General features: G+C 40.1%; 1 protein-coding gene across 2 annotated transcripts in view; it reads left to right on the forward strand.

Annotated features, from left to right (window-relative positions):
• IGBP1 (immunoglobulin binding protein 1) overlaps window positions 1–16,283 on the forward strand; it is a 38,817-nt gene extending 22,534 nt beyond the window's left edge. For both annotated transcript variants that reach the window (XM_082446054.1, XM_082446055.1), the window contains one exon: window positions 15,797–16,283. In XM_082446054.1, the coding sequence (XP_082302180.1) occupies window positions 15,797–15,936 (140 nt within the window). In that variant the 3' untranslated portion in view covers window positions 15,937–16,283. The remainder of the gene's footprint in view (window positions 1–15,796) is intronic.
• The last annotated feature ends 1,043 nt before the right edge of the window (window positions 16,284–17,326 follow it).

The following is a 17,326-nucleotide window of genomic DNA, read 5'->3' on the forward strand; positions in this document are numbered from 1 at the left end:
GTGGCAGTTCAGTTTAAGAACATTAGTTGAAATGGGAGGGGTTTTGCCCTCCAATAAAAACTGAATGAATACAAGGAACCTGTGGTCAGAAGGTCTGAAAGGGATGGAGCAGGCTAACCCTTAATGAACTCTTGAAAATGAGCCACCAGATCTCCTTACTCATACACGGTCCCACACTGAGGAGAAATTGCTGAGAATAGAATTCAAATTGAGCAGAACAGGGACAATAAAGAATAAGGAAAGAAAAGGTCTAGATAAGAATGGCAGAGAGGACCAGAACCAAGAACTCTAATCAAGCAAGTCATCGTATTCCTTTAACATACATAAAAACAGCAGAAAGGGAGCCTCTGTGAAGTTAGAAAAGCCACCCTAAACCATACTTCTTTCTAAAAGTTCAGGAAAGCTTAGTACACATAAGAATGAGCAACAGATTGTGATGATGGTTGCACAGTTCTGAATATACTAAAAACCACTGAATTGTACATTTTAAATGGGTGAATTTTATGGTATTTGAAAAATATCTCAATAAAGCTGTGAGAAAAATGAATAGAAAATTAATCAAGGTCAGATCCCACACAAAATTATTATAAGGAGAAAAATGAGAGAATCAAAAGCATTCCATGTTGCTTATCTATTTTATGTATAGTAGTTTGTATCTGTTAATCCCATACTCCTAATTTCTCCCTCCCTCCCTCCCTCCTTCCCTCTCTGCTTTGGTAACCATAAATTTGTTTTCTATGTCTGTGAGTCAGTTTCTGTTTTGTATATAGATTCATTTGTATTATTTTTTAGATTCCACATGTAAGTGATATAATCTGAAAATATATATATATATATAACTGAATCACTTTGCTGTACACCTGAAACTAACACAATATTGTAAATCAACTATACTTCAATTTAAAAAAAAAAAGAGAAAAAGGGGGGAAAAAACATTCCAGAAGGACACACTAAAAAACAACAAATTTAAAATATACTGTTTAAAAATGAGTTGGAAGACATTAAGAAAATTAAATAAGACATGGAAGAACAATACAAAGCAGGATTAGAAAAACTCAGAACTGTAGTGACAACTTGGGGGAAGTAAGAAGAAAGAATCACTTAAGAAATGAAGGCTGAGGGACTTCCCTGGTGGTCAGTGGTTAAGAATCCACCTTCCAATGCAGGGGATGCGAGTTCGATCCCTGATTGGGGAACTAAGATCCCACATGCCATGGGGCAACTAAGCCCATGCACTCTAGAGCCCACGAGCCACAACTAGAGAGCCCACATGCCGCAACAAAGAGCCTGCGTGCTGCAAATAAGATCCAATGCAGCCAAGTAAATTTAAAAAGAAAAGAAAAGAGAGGAAGGCTGGGACTTCCCTGGCGGTCCAGTGGTTAAGACTCCATGCTTCCACTGCAGGGAGCGCAGGTTCAATCCCTGGTTGGGGAATTAAGATCCCACATGCCATGTGGTGTGGCCAAAAAATAAAAATAAAAAAAATAGAGATGAAGGCTAAGGCAGAACACTCTTTGACATAAATCGTAGCAATGTTTTTATGGATCTGTCTCCTCAGACACAGGAAACAAAAGCAAAAATAAACAAATGGGACCTAATTAAACTTTAAAACTTTTGCACAGCAAAGGAAACCAACAACAAAATGAAAAGACAACCTACAGAATGGGAGAAAATATTTTGCAAATGATATGCCCAATAAGGGGTTAATATCCAAAATATATAGATAGCTCATATAACTCAATATAAAAAATACTTAAAAATGGGCAGACGACCTGAGTAGACATCTTTCCAAAGAAGATATACAGATGGCCAACAGGAACATGAAAAGATGCTCAACATTGCTAATCATCAGAGAAATGCAAATCAAAACCATAATGAGATATCACCTCACACCTGTCAGAATGGCTATCATCAAGAAGTCTACAAATAACAAATGTTGGCGAGGATGTATAGAAAAGGGAACCCTAGTACACTGTTGGTGGGAATATAAATTGGTGTAGCTACTATGGAAGGCAGTGTGGCAGTTTGTCAAAAAATTAAAATAGAACTACCATATGATCCAGCAATTCTACCCCTGGGTTTTTATCCAAAGAATATGGAACACTAATTCAAAAAAATACATGCACCCCAATGTTCATAGCATCATTGTTTACATTACCCAGTATATGGAAGCAACCAAAGGTGTCCATCAGTAGATGAATAGATATAGAAGATGTGGTGTATATATATATACAGTGGAGTATTAGCCCTGAAAAGAGTGAAACTCTGCCATTTTCAACCACATGGATGGCCCCTAGAGGGTATTAATACTTAGTGAAATAAGTCAGAGAAAGACAAATACTGTATGATATCACTTATATGTGGAATCTAAAAAATAATAAAAAATATAACAAAACAGAACCAGACTCACAGATATAGAGGACAAACTAGTGGATACCAGTGAGGAGAGAAAAGGGAGGGAAGGGCAAGATGGTAGGGGATTAAGAGGTACCAGCTACTATGTATAAAATGAATAAGCTACAAAGATACATTGTACAGCACAGGGAATATAGCCAATTTTTTTTAACATCTTTATTTGGAGTATAATTGCTTTACAATGGTGTGTTAGTTTCTGCTTTATAACAAAGTGAATCACTTATACATATGTCCCCATATCTCTTCCCTCTTGCATCTCCCTCCCTCCCACCCTCCCTATCCCACCCCTCTAGGTGGTCACAAATCACCGAGCTGATCTCCCTGTGCTATGTGGCTGCTTCCCACTAGCTATCGGTTTTACATTTGGTAGTGTATATATATCCATGCCACTCTCTCACTTTGTCCCAGCTTACCCTTCCCCCTCCCCGTGTCCTCAAGTCCATTCTCTAGTAAGTCTGCGTCTTTATTCCCATCCTGCCCTTACGTTCTTCATGACCTTTTTTTTTTTTTTAGATTCCATATATATGTGTTAACATATGGTATTTGTTTTTCTCTTTCTGACTTACTTCACTCTGTATGACAGACTCTAGGTCCATCCACCTCACTACAAATAACTCAATTTCGTTTCTTTTTATGGCTGAGTAATATTCCATTGTATATATGTGCCACATCTTCTTTATCCATTCATCTGTCGATGGACACCTAGGTTGCTTCCATGTCCTGGCTATTGTAAATAGAGCTGCAATGAATATTGTGGTACATGACTCTTTGAATTATGGTTTTCTCAGGGTATATGCCCAGTAGTGGGATTGCTGGGTCGTATGGTAGTTCTATTTTTAGTTTTTTAAGGAACCTCCATACTGTTCTCCATAGTGGCTGTATCAGTTTACATTCCCACCAACAGTGCAAGAGGGTTCCCTTTTCTCCACACCCTCTCCAGCATTTATTGTTTGTAGATTTTTTGATGATGGCTATTCTGACCGGTGTGAGATGATATCTCATTGTAGTTTTGATCTGCATTTCTCTAATGATTAATGATGTTGAGCATTCTTTCATGTGTTTGTTGGCAAACTGCATATCTTCTTTGGAGAAATGTCTATTTACATCTTCTGCCCATTTTTGTATTGGGTTGTTTGTTTTTTTGTTTGTTTTTAATAAGTATAATTGTGATGGAAATTTATTTATTTATTTGTTTGTTTATTTATTTATGGCTGTGTTGGGTCTTCGTTTCTGTACGAGGGCTTTCTCTAGTTGCAGCGAGCGGGGGCCACTCTTCTTCGCGGTGCGCGGGCCTCTCACTGTTGCGGCCTCTCTTGTTGCGGAGCACAAGCTCCAGACACGCAGGCTCAGTAGTTGTGGCTCACGGGCCTAGTTGCTCCGCAGCATGTTGGATCTTCCCAGACCAGGGCTCGAACCCATGTCCCCTGCATTGGCAGGTTCTCAACCACTGCGCCACCAGGGAAGCCCGTGTTGTTTGTTTTTTTGATATTGAGCTGCTTGTAAATTTTGGAGATTAATCCTTTGTCATTTGCTTCATTTGCAAATATTTTCTCCCATTCTGAGGGTTGTCTTTTCGTCTTGTTTATGGTTTCCTTTGCTGTGCAAAAGCTTTTAAGTTTCATTAGGTCCCATTTGTTTATTTTTGTTTTTATTTCCATTCCTCTAGGAGGTGGGTCAAAAGGGATATTGCTGTGATTTATGTCATAGAGTGTTCTGCCTATGCTTTCCTCTAAGAGTTCTATAGTGTATGGCCTTACCTTTAGGTCTTTTATCCATTTTGAGTTTACTTTTGTGTATGGTGTTAGGGAGTGTTCTAATTTCATTCTTTTACATGTAGCTGTCCAGTTTTTCCAGCATCACTTATTGAAGAGGCTGTCTTTTCTCCATTGTATATTCTTGCCTCCTTTATCAAACATAAGGTGACCTCTGTGCATGGGTTTATCTCTGGGCTGTCTATCCTGTTCCATTGATCTGTATTTCTGTGTTTGTGCCAGTACCACACTGTCTTTATTACTGTAGCTTTGTAGTCTAATCTGAAGTCAGGGAGCCTGCTTCCTCCAGCTCTGTTTTTCTTTCTCAAGATTCCTTTGGCTATTCGTGGTCTTTTGTGTTTCCATACAATTTGTGAAATTTTTTGTTCTAGTTCTGTGAAAAATGCCAGTGGTAGTTTGATAGGGATTGCATTGAATCTGTAGATTGCTTTGAGTAGTAGAGTCATTTTCACAATGTTGATTCTTCCAATCCAAGAACATGGTATATCTCTCCATCTATTTGTATCATCTTTAATTTCTTTCATCAGTGTCTTATAATTTTCTGCATACAGGTCTTTTGTCTCCTTAGGTAGGTTTATTCCTAGGTATTTTATTCTTTTTGTTGCAGTGGTAAATGGGAGTGTTTCATTAATTTCACTTCCAGATTTTTCATCATTAGTGTATAGGAATGCAAGAGATTTCTGTGCATTAATTTTGTATCCTGCTACTTTACCAAATTCATTGATTAGCTCTAGTAGTTTTCTGGTAGCATCTTTAGGATTCTCTATGTATAGTATCACGTCATCTGCAGTGACAGCTTTACTTCTTCTTTTCTGATTTGGATTCCTTTTATTTCTTTTTCTTCTCTGATTGCTGTGGCTAATACTTCCAAAACAGTGTTGAATAATAGTGGTGAGACCAGTTAGAATGGGCATCATCAGAAAATCTACAAACAACAAATGCTGGAGAGGGTGTGGAGAAAAGGGAACCCTCTTGCACTGTTGGTGGGAATGTAAATTGATACAGCCACTATGGAGAACAATATGGAGGTTCCTTAAAAAACTAAAAATAGAATTACCATATGATCCAGCAATCCCACTACTGGGCATATATGCAGAAAAAACCATAATTCAAAATGACACATGCACCCCGATGTTCATTGCAGCACTATTTACAATAGCCAGGTCATGGAAGCAACCTAAATGCCCATCGACAGACGAATGGATAAAGAAGTTGTGGTACATATATACAATGGAATATTACTCAGCCATAAAAAGGAACGAAACTGAGTCATTTGTTGAGACGTGGATGGATCTAGAGACTCATACAGAGTGAAGTAAGTCAGAAAGAGAAAAACAAATATCGTATATTAACGCATGTATGTGGAACCTAGAAATATGGTACAGGTGAACCGGTTTGCAGGGCAGAAGTTGAGACACAGATGTAGAGAACAAACATATTGACACCAAGGGGGGAAAACCGCGGTGGGGTGGGGATGGTCGTGTGCTGAATTGGGCGATTGGGATTGACATGTATACACTGATGTGTATAAAATTGATGACTGATTTAAAAAAATAATTTAAAAATTTAAAAATAATTTAAAAAATAAAAAATTGTGGTGAGAGTGGGCAACCTTGTCTTGTTCCTGATCTTAGTGAAAATGGTTTCAGTTTTTCACCATTGAGGACGATGTTGGCTGTGGGGTTGTCATATATGGCCTTTATTATGTTGAGGTAAGTTCACTCTATGCCTACTTTCTGGAGGGTTTTTATCATAAATGGGTGTTGAATTTTGTCAAAAGCTTTTTCTGCATCTATTGAGATGATCATATGTTTTTTATTCTTCAGTTTGTTAATATGGTGTATCACATTGATTGATTTGCATATATTGAAGAATCCTTGCATTCCTGGGACAAACCCCACTTGATCATGGTGTATGATCCTTTTAACGTGCTGTTGGATTCTGTTTGCTAGTATTTTGTTGAGGATTTTTGCATCTATGTTCATCAGTGATATTGGCCTGTAGTTTTCTTTCTTTGTGACATCTTTGTCTGGTTTTGGTATCAGTGTGATGGTGGCCTCGTAGAATGAGTTTGGGGGTGTTCCTCCCTCTGCTGTAGTTTGCAAGAGTTTGAGAAGGATGGGTGTTAGCTCTTCTCTAAATGTGTGATGGAATTCACCTGTGAAGGCGTCTGGTCCTGGGCTTTTGTTTGTTCGAAGGTTTTTAATCACAGTCTCAATTTCAGTGCTTGTGATTGGTCTGTTTATATTTTCTGTTTCTTCCTGGTTCAGTCTCGGAAGGTTGTGCATTTCTAAGAATTTGTCCATTTCTTCCAGGTTGTCCATTTTATTGGCATATAGTTGCTTGTAGTAATCTCTCATGATCCTTTGTATTCCTGCAGTGTCAGTTTTTTCTCCTTTTTCATTTCTAATTTTATTGATTTGAGTCTTCTCCCTTTTTTTCTTGATGAGTCTGGCTAATGGTTTATCAATTTTGTTTATGTTCTCAAAGAACCAGCTTTTAATTTTATTGATCTTTGCTATTGTTTCCTTCATTTCTTTCTCATCTGATCTTTATGATTTCTTTCCTTCTGCTAACTTTGGGGTTTTTTTGTTCTTCTTTCTCTAATTGCTTTAGAGGTAAGGTTAGATTGTTTATTTGAGATGTTTCTTGTTTCTTAAGGTAGGACTGTACTGCTATAAACTTCCCTCTTAGAACTGCTTTTGCTGCATCCCATAGGTTTTGGGTCGTCGTGTTTTCATTCTCATTTGTTTCTAGGTATTTTTTGATTTCTTCAGTGATCTCTTGGTTATTAAGTAGTGTATTGTTTAGCCTCCACATGTTTGTATTTTTTACAGTTTTTTTCCTGTAATTGATATCTAGTTTCATCGCGTTGTGGTCGGAAACCATACTTGATACGATTTCCATTTTCTTAAATTTACCAAGGCTTGATTTGTGACCCAAGATATGATCTGTCCTGGAGAATGTTCCATGAGCACTTGAGAAGAAAGTGTATTCTGTTGTTTTTGGGTGGAATGTCCTATAAATATCAATTAAGTCCATCTTGTTTAATGTATCATTTAAAGCTTGTGTTTCCTTATGTATTTTCATTTTGGATGATCTGTCCATTGGTGAAAGTGGGGTGTTAAAGTCCCCTACTATGATTGTGTTACTGTCTGTTTCCCCTTTTATGGCTGTTAGCATTTGCCTTATGTATTGAGGTGCTCCTATGTTGGGTGCATAAATATTTACAGTTGTTATATCTTCTTCTTAGATTGATCCCTTGATCATTATGTAGTGTCCTTCTTTGTCTCTTGTAATAGTCTTTGTTTTAAAGTCTACTTTGTCTGATATGAAAATTGCTACTCCAGCTTTCTTTTGATTTCCATTTGCATGGAATGTCATTTTCCATCCCCTCACTTTCAGTCTGTATGTGTCCGTAGGTCTGAAGTGGGTCTCTTGTAGACAGCATATATATGGGTCTTGTTTTTGTATCCATTCAGCCACTCTATGTCTTTTGGTTGGAGCATTTAGTCCTTTTACATTTAAGGTAATTATTGATATGTATGTTCCTATTACCATTTTCTTAATTGTTTTGGATTTGTTATTGTAGGTCCTTTCCTTCTCTTGTGTTTCCTGCCTAGAGAATTTCCTTTAGCATTTGTTGTAAAGCTGGTTTGGTGGTGCTGAATTCTCTTAGCTTTTGCTTGTCTGTAAATCTTTTAATTTCTCCATTGAATCTGAATGAGATCCTTTCTGGGTAGAGTAATCTTGGTTGTAGGTTTCTCCCTTTCATCACTTTAAATATGTCCTGCCACTCCCTTCTGGCTTGCAGAGTTTCTGCTGAAAGATCACCTGTAACCTTTTGGGGATTCCCTTGTATGTTATTTGTTGTTTTTCCCTTGCTGCTTTTAATATTTTTTCTTTGTATTTAATTTTTGATAGTTTGATTAATATGTGTCCTGGCGTGTTTCTCCTTGGATTTATCCTGTATGGGACTCTCTGTGCTTCCTGGACTTGATTAACTATTTCCTTTCCCATATTAGGGAAGTTTTCAACTATAATCTCTTCAAATATTTTCTCAGTCCCTTTCTTTTTCTCTTCTTCTGGGACCCTTATAATTCTAATGTTGGTGCATTTACTGTTGGTGCATTTACTGTTGTCCCAGAGGTCTCTGAGACTGTCCTCAATACTTTTCATTCTTTTTTCTTTATTCTGCTCTGCACTAGTTATTTCCACTATTTTATCTTCCAGGTCACTTATCCATTCTTCTGCCTCAGTTAATCTGCTACTGATTCCTTCTAGAGAGTTTTTAATTTCATTTATTGTGTTGTTCATCACTGTTTGTTTGCTCTTTAGTTCTTCTAGGTCCTTGTTAAATGTTTCTTGTATTTTCTCCATTCTATTTCCAAGATTTTGGATCATCTTTACTATCATTACTCTGAATTCTTTTTCAGGTAGACTGCCTATTTCCTCTTCATTTGTTTGGTCTGATGGGTTTTTACCTTGCTCCTTCATCTGCTGTTTGTTTCTCTGTCTTCTCATTTTGCTTAACTTACTGTGTTTGGTGTCTCCTTTTCGCACGCTGCAGGTTCTTAGTTCCCATTGTTTTTGGTGTTTGCTCCCAGTGAGTAAGGTTGGTTCAGTGGGTTATGTAGGCTTCCTGGTGGAGGAGACTAGTGCCTGTGTTCTGGTGATGAGGCTGGATCTTGTTTTTTCTGGTGGGCAGGACCACATCCGGTGGCGTGTTTTGGGGTGCCTGTGACCTTATTTTTATTTTAGGCAGCCTCCCTGCTAATGGGTGGGGTTGTGTTCCCGTCTTGCTAGTTGTTTGGCATAGGGTGTCCAGCACTGTAGCTTGCTGGTCGTTGAGTGGAGCTGGGTCTTGGCGTTGAGATGGAGATCTCTGGGAGATTTTCACTGTTTGATATTACGTGGAGCTGGGAGGTCTCTGGTGGACCAGTGTCCTGAACTCGGCTCTCCCACCTCAGAGGCACAGGCCTGATGCCCGGCTGGAGCACCAAGACCCTGTCATCCACACAGCTTAGAATAAATAGGAGAAGGAAAGAAAGAGAAAATAAAATAAAATAAAGTTATTAAAATAAAAAATAATTATTAAAATTTTTTTAAAATTTAAAATGTAGTAAAAAAAAAAGAAAGAAGAGAGCAACCAAACCAAAAAACAAATCCACCAATGATAAGAAGCGCTAAAAGCTATACTAAAAAAAACCAAAATAAACAGAACCCTAGGACAAATGGTAAAAGCAAAGCTATACAGACAAAATCACACACAGAAGCGTACACATACACAGTCACAAAAAGAGAAAAAGGAAATATATATATATATATCGTTGCTCCCAAAGTCCACCGCCTCAATTTTGGGATGATTCGTTGTCTCTTCAGGTATTCCACAGATGCAGGGTACGTCAAGTTGATTGTGGAGATTTAATCCGCTGCTCCTGAGGCTGCTGGGAGAGATTTCCCTTTCTCTTCTTTGTTCCTGCAGCTCCTGGGGTTCAGCTTTGGATTTGACCCTGCCTCTGCGTGTAGGTCGCCTGAGGGCGTCTGTTCTTCGCTCAGACAGAACCAGGTTAAAGGAGCAGCTGATTCGGGGGCTCTGGCTCACTCAGGCCGGGCGGAGGGATGGGTACGGATGCGGGGCGAGCCTGTGGCGGCAGAGGCCGGCATGACGTTGAACCAGCCTAAGGCGCGCCCTGTGTTCTCCCGGGGAAGTTGTCCCTGGATCACGGGACCCTGGCAGTGGCGGGCTGCACAGGTTCCCAGGAGGGGCAGTGTGGATAGTGACCTGTGCTTGCACACAGGCTTCTTGGTGGCTGCAGCAGCAGCCTCAGCGTCTCATGCCCGTCTCTGGGGTCCGCGCTGATAGCCTCGGCTCACGCCGGTCTCTGGAGCTCCTTTAAGCAGTGCTCTTAATCCCCTCTCCTCGCGCACCAGGAAACAAAGAGGCATGAAAAAGTCTCTTGCCTCTTCGGCAGCTCCAGACTTTTTCCCGGACTCCCTCCCAGCTAGCTGTGGCGCACCAGCCCCTTCAGGCTGTGTTCACGCAGCCAACCCCAGTCCTCTCCCTGGGATCCGACCTCCGAAGCCCAAACCTCAGCTCCTAGCCCCCGCCCGCCCCGGCGGGTGAGCAGACAAGCCTCTCGGACTGGTGAGTGCTGGTCGGCAGTGATCCTCTGTGTGGGAATCTCTCCGCTTTGCCCTCCGCGCCTCTGTTGCTGTGCTCTCCTCTGTGGCTCCGTAGCTTCCCCCCCCCTCCACCCCCGTCTCCGCCAGTGAAGGGTCTTCCTAGTGTGTGGAAACGTTTCCTCCTTCACAGCTCCCTTCCAGAGGTCCAGGTCCCATCCCTATTCTTTTGTCTCTGTTTTTTCTTTTTTCTTTTGCCCTACCCAGGTACGTGGGGAGTTTCTTGCCTTTTGGGAAGTCTGAGGTCTTCTGCCAGTGTTCAGTAGGTGTTCTGTAGGAGTCATTCCACATGTAGATGTATTTCTGATGTATTTGTGGGGAGGAAGGTGATCTCCACTTCTTACTCTTCCACCGTCTTCCCAATATTTTATAATAACTCTAAATGGAATATAATATATAAAATATTAAATCAACATGTTGTACACCTGAAACTAATATTGTAAATCAATTCGACTTCAATTTGAATAAAAGAAAAGAAATGAAGGCTAAACTAGAAGAAAACAAGAATGAGTGAATATAACAGAAAATGCCTTTCTAAAGTAAAAAGGAAAATGTTTTAAATCAAAAAGAGACAAAGATGAACAGATTTCTAGAAAAAGTAACAAATATGAAAGATAGCAAAGAAGACCTGACATATGGATAATAAGATTATCTGAAGAAGAATACCGAAGCAAGGAAAAAGAAAAAAATGCTTAAAACTAATATTGGATAGACCTAGAGACTGTCATACAGAGTGAAGTCAGTCAAAAACAAATACCATATGCTAATGCACATATATGGAATCTAAGAAAACGGTACTGATGAACTTAGTGGCAGGGCAGGAATAAAGATGCAGACGTAGAGAATGGACTTGAGGACGTGGGGAGGGGGAAGGGTAAGCTGGGACGAAGTGAGAGAGTGTCATGGACATATATACACTACCAAATGTAAAATGGATGGCTAGTGGGAAGCAGCCGCATAGCACAGGGAGATCAGCTCAGTGCTTTGTGACCACCTAGAGGGGTGGGATAGGGAGGATGGGAGGGAGACGCAAAAGGGAGGGGATATGGGGATATATGTATACATATAGCTGATTCACTTTGTTGTACAGCAGAAACTAACAACATTGTAAAGCAGTTATACTCCAATAAAGATATTTTTTAAAAAACCTAATATTGAGGAAACTTTAGATTTGCTTTTAAAAAGCACACCGTGTACCTAAGAATTTTGACCCAGAATGAGCAACAAGACACATTCTAATAAAATTACTAGACTTTTTTTAAAAAAAGAAATGCCTTGGATACTTCAGCAAAAACGGCAGGTGGGTTGTAAAGGAAGGAAAATTAGATCATCTTCAACCTTTTTGACACCAACACTTTATGCCAGAAGAAAATGGAGTAACATTTAAGATACTCAAGGGGAAAAAATGTGAGCCAAGGACATTATATCTGGTAAAACTGACTTTTAGGTATAAAGGGTACAGGTATTTATTAACATGCAGGAACTCAGGAAATATTGGTCCCATGATCCCTTTCTGAGGAATTTGCTAGAGAATGAGCTTAAGACAACCAAAGTGATGAGAGAGACATTGATATAAGGACTATCAGTCAGCATTAAATATATAGTTACTTGTAGAACTAAGACTAAATGAGATTTGAAAGAGACAAAGTATTAATGCCTATATGCCCAGTGCTCTGGTAATATAGATATAGTGTAACTTTTAATGGAGAAATGGGGAAAGAATATGCAAAAAAAAAGAACTGTTCTCAGCAATTGTATTGGTAACAGTATTAGTGTTATTCCAGGGCTGTGTAATGTGAGATAATATTAACTGAGTAATTATGAGATATTCAAATTCCATCATCCTCTGTCTTTGAGAGCTAAGACTTTTAGTGTGGAAGAATACAGATGTAATTCAAAAGAATTTGCGTTAGAAACAAAACACCCCTGTAGTCCTGAATATGAACTCATGAGAAATTTTATTGAAAAGCACACACACACACACAAACACACACACTTTTGCTTTATCCACTGAAAAGGCTTAGAAACAATGACCAGCCCAGAAGCAATGAGCACACCTAGTAACCCAGGTTCTGTTCTTGAAATACCATTCCCATTAAAAGATACCAGGATGTCTTAGAGAAATAGCTAATTCCAAGTTTGCAGCAGGAAATAAATAAGATGAGCTTGGAACATCTTGTCATAAAGGATAGGAAAGAAGCTTTCAAAGACTACTATGGTCATATCAAAAGGACTCAGAAGCCACTTTGAAGACGTTTCTACTGGCCAAAGACAGTTTGGCTTGAAAAAGGATAATTGCCAGTAGCAACGAGCACATCTGGTGCCCAAATCTTGGTTTCTAATACTATTCTCCAATTAAAGGCTCCTTAGAGAAATGGATAATTCTAGGGCTGGACAGGGAATATACAAGATGAACCTGAAATATCTTGTAGTACTAGAAAATAAAGAAGCACTCAAAAAACAACAGCAGCAAACAAAAAACTATTGAGGTATGTTAATGTGACACAGGGCCTTCTGAAAGAACTGTTACTGGCCAAAACTGGAAGAATGTGAGCAGGAAAATAACAGTATTGGATTATAACACAAGGAATAAAATGTGTCCGTGAGCCTATAGTGATAGAAATAAATGATTACATAAATAGATGGGGGCGAAGAGACCAATCTCCCCTACAGAAAAATTCTAAATAATTTGTGTATATACACCTGTCTCAAGGAGGTGCAGCATAACTCCTCACCCCTTAAGTGTAGGCTATGTTTAGTTACTTGCTTCCAAAGACTATAGTATAGAAGGAGGGGGGAGCAGTTGGGGACCCTACAAACACTACCTTAAGTGATCCCAGTTAACATCTGCAGTGATAAGTCATGTTGGTGGTGTGTAGCCTTGGTTTGATGTGATAAGGAGGAAACTTCACTGTGTTATTCTCTTCCAAAAGTCATAACCCTAATCTAATTATGAGAAAAATATGAGGCAACCCCAGGTTGAGGGACATTCTGCAAAATACCTGATGAGTACCCCTCAAAACTGTCCAGGTCATCAAAAACAAGGAAAGTGAGAAATTCTCACAGCCAAGAGGAGACAAAGGAGACAGAGGGCTAATGTAATATGGAATATTTGATGGGATCCTGGAACCAAAAAAAAAAAGGACATTACATAAAACCTAAGGAAATCTGAATAAAGTATGAACTTTAGTTGTTAGTTATGTATGTGTCAGTATTGGTTCATTAGTTATGACACACAAACCATAGTAATGTAAGATGTTAACAATAAGGGAAATTGGGTACGGATGTATAAGAACTCTGTACTGTCTTCTCAATTTTTCTGTAAATTAAAACTAAAATTAGAAAGCTTATTTGAATATTTTTTAGAAATCATTGCAATTCATTGAAACCCATCAAGTATGTTTAAATCCGTGAGTTCATAACTATAGTTAAAACAAAAATTGTTCAATTTCAGAGGATGATAAGGAACCAATTTATTACCTTGAGAAATGGTAAATTAAAGCAGAAGAATCAAGCATTAATCTTGTTTTCTTTTCCTGGGTGACTAAATGGTACTAGATGAGGGAAAGCCTCTCTTTATAAAAGCATTCTACTTAATAAAAAAAGAAATGTTAAAGAGTATCACCATTTTGAAACCCTGGGAAAATTAACAAATCTAGGCATTGAGCATCAACACCTGCTAACATCACAACATATGAGACACAGATACTGTGTGCCACCTGCTGGGGGAGGACAGCACCACCTGTATTCATGAGAAGGGATCAACCCGGAGTCATATCAAGCTCTGTGCCCACTTGCCAATCTGCAGAAATACAGAAGAACATGTTGGACTCCATCATGACTGTGCAGCCGGCAAAATCCAGATTTGGGGAAACTACAGGTCAAATGCCCCAGCCTCTTCAATAGAGAACTTGTAAGGAAAGAAAGGGATGGAAGAAGAAACCTGTAGATTAAAAATATATCAAGGGCTTCCCTGGTGGCACAGTGGTTGAGAATCTGCCTGTCAATGCAGGGGACACGGGTTCGAGCCCTGGTCTGGGAAGATCCCACATGCCGCGGAGCAGCTGGGCCCGTGAGCCACAACTACTGAGCCTGCGCGTCTGGAGCCTGTGCTCCGCAACAAGAGAGGCCGCGATAGTGAGAGGCCCGCGCACCGCGATGAAGAGTGGCCCCCGCTTGCCACAACTAGAGAAATCCCTCGCACAGAAACAAAGACCCAACACAGCCATAAATAAATAAATAAAAATTAAAAATATATATATATCAAAATATTTGAAAATGGGTAAGACTAACCTCAAAAGCATTATGCTAAGTGAAAGAAGTCAGACACAAAAGACCACGTTGTTACTTGATTCCATTTATGTGAAATGTTCAGAATAGGCAAATCTATAGAGATAGAAGGTAGATTGGTGATTTCCAGGGAGGGAAGGAATGGGAATTAACTGCCAGTGAGCACAGGGTGTCATTTGGTAGATGCTCATGGAGAAGCTTTGGGGATGGGTACAGAAAATCTATATCTTGACCCAAGTGAAGGCTATAAAGGTATAGCCTCCTTATCAAATTTTAAGTCATATATATTTTTGTGTGATTTCCAGTATCTTTTATTTTACAATAAAAGGGTTAAAAAAAACAGAACACAAGACTCCTAAGCTGTAAGGAGAGATCAGATTCCCCACATATTTCATTCTTTATCATGGTAATGAGAGTATTTCTCGTGGGCAAATTCAAGGTAGCTAGGAAATGTTCCTTTACCTCACAAAGGAAAGAAAAAAATCGTGCAAAAGAGACCTAATATTTGGTACACTGCATGACAAGTGCCATTTGGACCTCAGACCCTGTTCCAAACGTGCAAAATAACACACATTCTTTTCTGGTAGGTTCAGCTGCCCCGTGATTTCCAATTTTATACACACACAGAGTTGTAGAACTGTAATAAAGGAAACGGATGAAGGAGGAGAAGTCACCTATAGTCCCACCTCCCTGGCAAATCACAAATCATAAAATCATAAATATTTTTTACTTTAGTGTTTTTGTCAGGCGAGTGTGATAACCACTATACTATGGAAACACTTCAGTGTTTTTGGTTTGCTGGGGTTCTGTTGGTCAGTTGGTGTTTTTGTTTTCTGTTGTGAGGGGTTGGCCATTCTAGCAAGAATTCTTTCCCAAAATAGAATTCATTTTGAGGGGCAACTTTTATGTTTTTGCTTTCTCGTGAAAACCACTCAGAGGATCCCGTCTTACTATTATTTAACATGTCACCTGTTAAGTAATAGTAAGTACTCTCCCCAGTTCTGCTGGCCCCAGGGTAGGCAGCTAGGTATATATTCCTTGTTCTCTTGTTACGTGGTCGTATTCAGAGTGGAGCTGGGGCCCGTGACAGTCGCTCTTTCCCTCACCCCTGCTTTCTCATTTTTCCGCTTGTGCAGAGTTCAGAACAGCAGCTCAGCGACAAGATCGGGAACAGGAGGAAGAGGATGATGAACAGGCAGTCCACAGAGCTCGGGAGTGGGATGACTGGAAGGACACCCATCCTAGGGGCTATGGCAACCGGCAGAACATGGGTTAGTCTCCCCACAACAAGACAGGACTGCAGGGGCTTCTGTCTTCCCCACCAGGGAAAGCTGTGCAGTCTTCCCCTCCCTGGGCTCCTGCTTCAGCCGTGTACAACAACGAAGGCAGAGATGCTTAATCTTGCTTTGCGTTCATTAACATGTCAAACAATTAAGTGTGTATTTGTACCCTAGATGATGAGCCAGCAATCTTGTCTTGGAATTATAATCCTCATCATGGTATATTCCCCTTTTCTTAAGTGGAAAGAAAAGAGTACTGAGAAATGGTTCTGTATAATCAACGGCTGTATGAATGCTCTTTGAAAAATAAAAGTCCCTGCTATCATGTGAGCCTGTGCAGAAATATGAGTGTCAGCTGCTTTCTTCCAGGGGGTGAGGGGAGGGGGTCAGCTGTGGGTCCCTGGGCTTATGGAGAGATCCCAGTCATCTCCCTTTGATGTGGGCAGTGAGTTACCCAGCATCAGAGCTGCCCAGACTGGCTGGAGCTTGCTTTCTCCTTTCTACCCCAGTGCTGTGAACTAACCCAACACTTGCTTTACAAGGGACAAGCACAAAAGCCAGGACTTGCCCTGCCACACGGCTCTATTTTCAGGAATTACAGCTGTAAATGAACAGAACGTAACAATCCTATCTACCCAATCTTCCTTGCTTCAGCCATGAGAAATGAGGAAACCGATGAGGCACTATGAGAGCCATCCTTGTGTGAGCATCTGAGGCCAGGGCCTTTACTCTGGAACTATCTAGAACCCTGAGGGTAAGAGCAGCTCAGGCCATAGCCTAGCTCTTAAGTGGGCTGCTGGAAGACCATTTTGGCCCTCTTTGCCCGTGCCGTGCCGTACCTGGCACAGTCCCAAGCGGTCAGTGTGCCGTGGCAGTCATTTTGCTAGTTAATAAGGTACCTGCAGTCATGCCAATAACTGGGAGTGGAGGAGGGGGGACAGCACAGATGACAAGGAAAGGTACCTACTTTCTGCGGAAAGAGAAGACACGTCCTCAGCTCCCGGGTTGATACCCTAGAAAAGCAGCCATGTGTGAAACCAAGTGATCTGTATAGAAAACGTACTTTTGTTCTATGTGGCTTTGGTACACTTCATTTTCTTTTAAGAAGATGACTCAGCCTTCCTATTCTAGCTTCTGCAGTCTAGCTTAGGACAGGGGTTTGAAAAGGAGACTCAGATCCCTCTCCTTTGTAGGGTGGTAAATGGAGGGCTGTCAGACGATGAGTAGGACGTTATGTTTAGTGGGAGATGACAGAAGACTACCAATAATATATTTATTGCTAAATATATGCTGCTTAATAAAGGATTCATGTCACCCTCACAACATAAGCTCCTGAAACTGGTAGAGCACAGATTAACTTCCCCACAGATTTGGGAAGCAAACATT

This window comes from Balaenoptera physalus (genome assembly GCF_965194825.1).
Source record: "Balaenoptera physalus genome assembly, chromosome: X".
NCBI classification, from domain to species: Eukaryota; Metazoa; Chordata; class Mammalia; order Artiodactyla; family Balaenopteridae; genus Balaenoptera; species Balaenoptera physalus.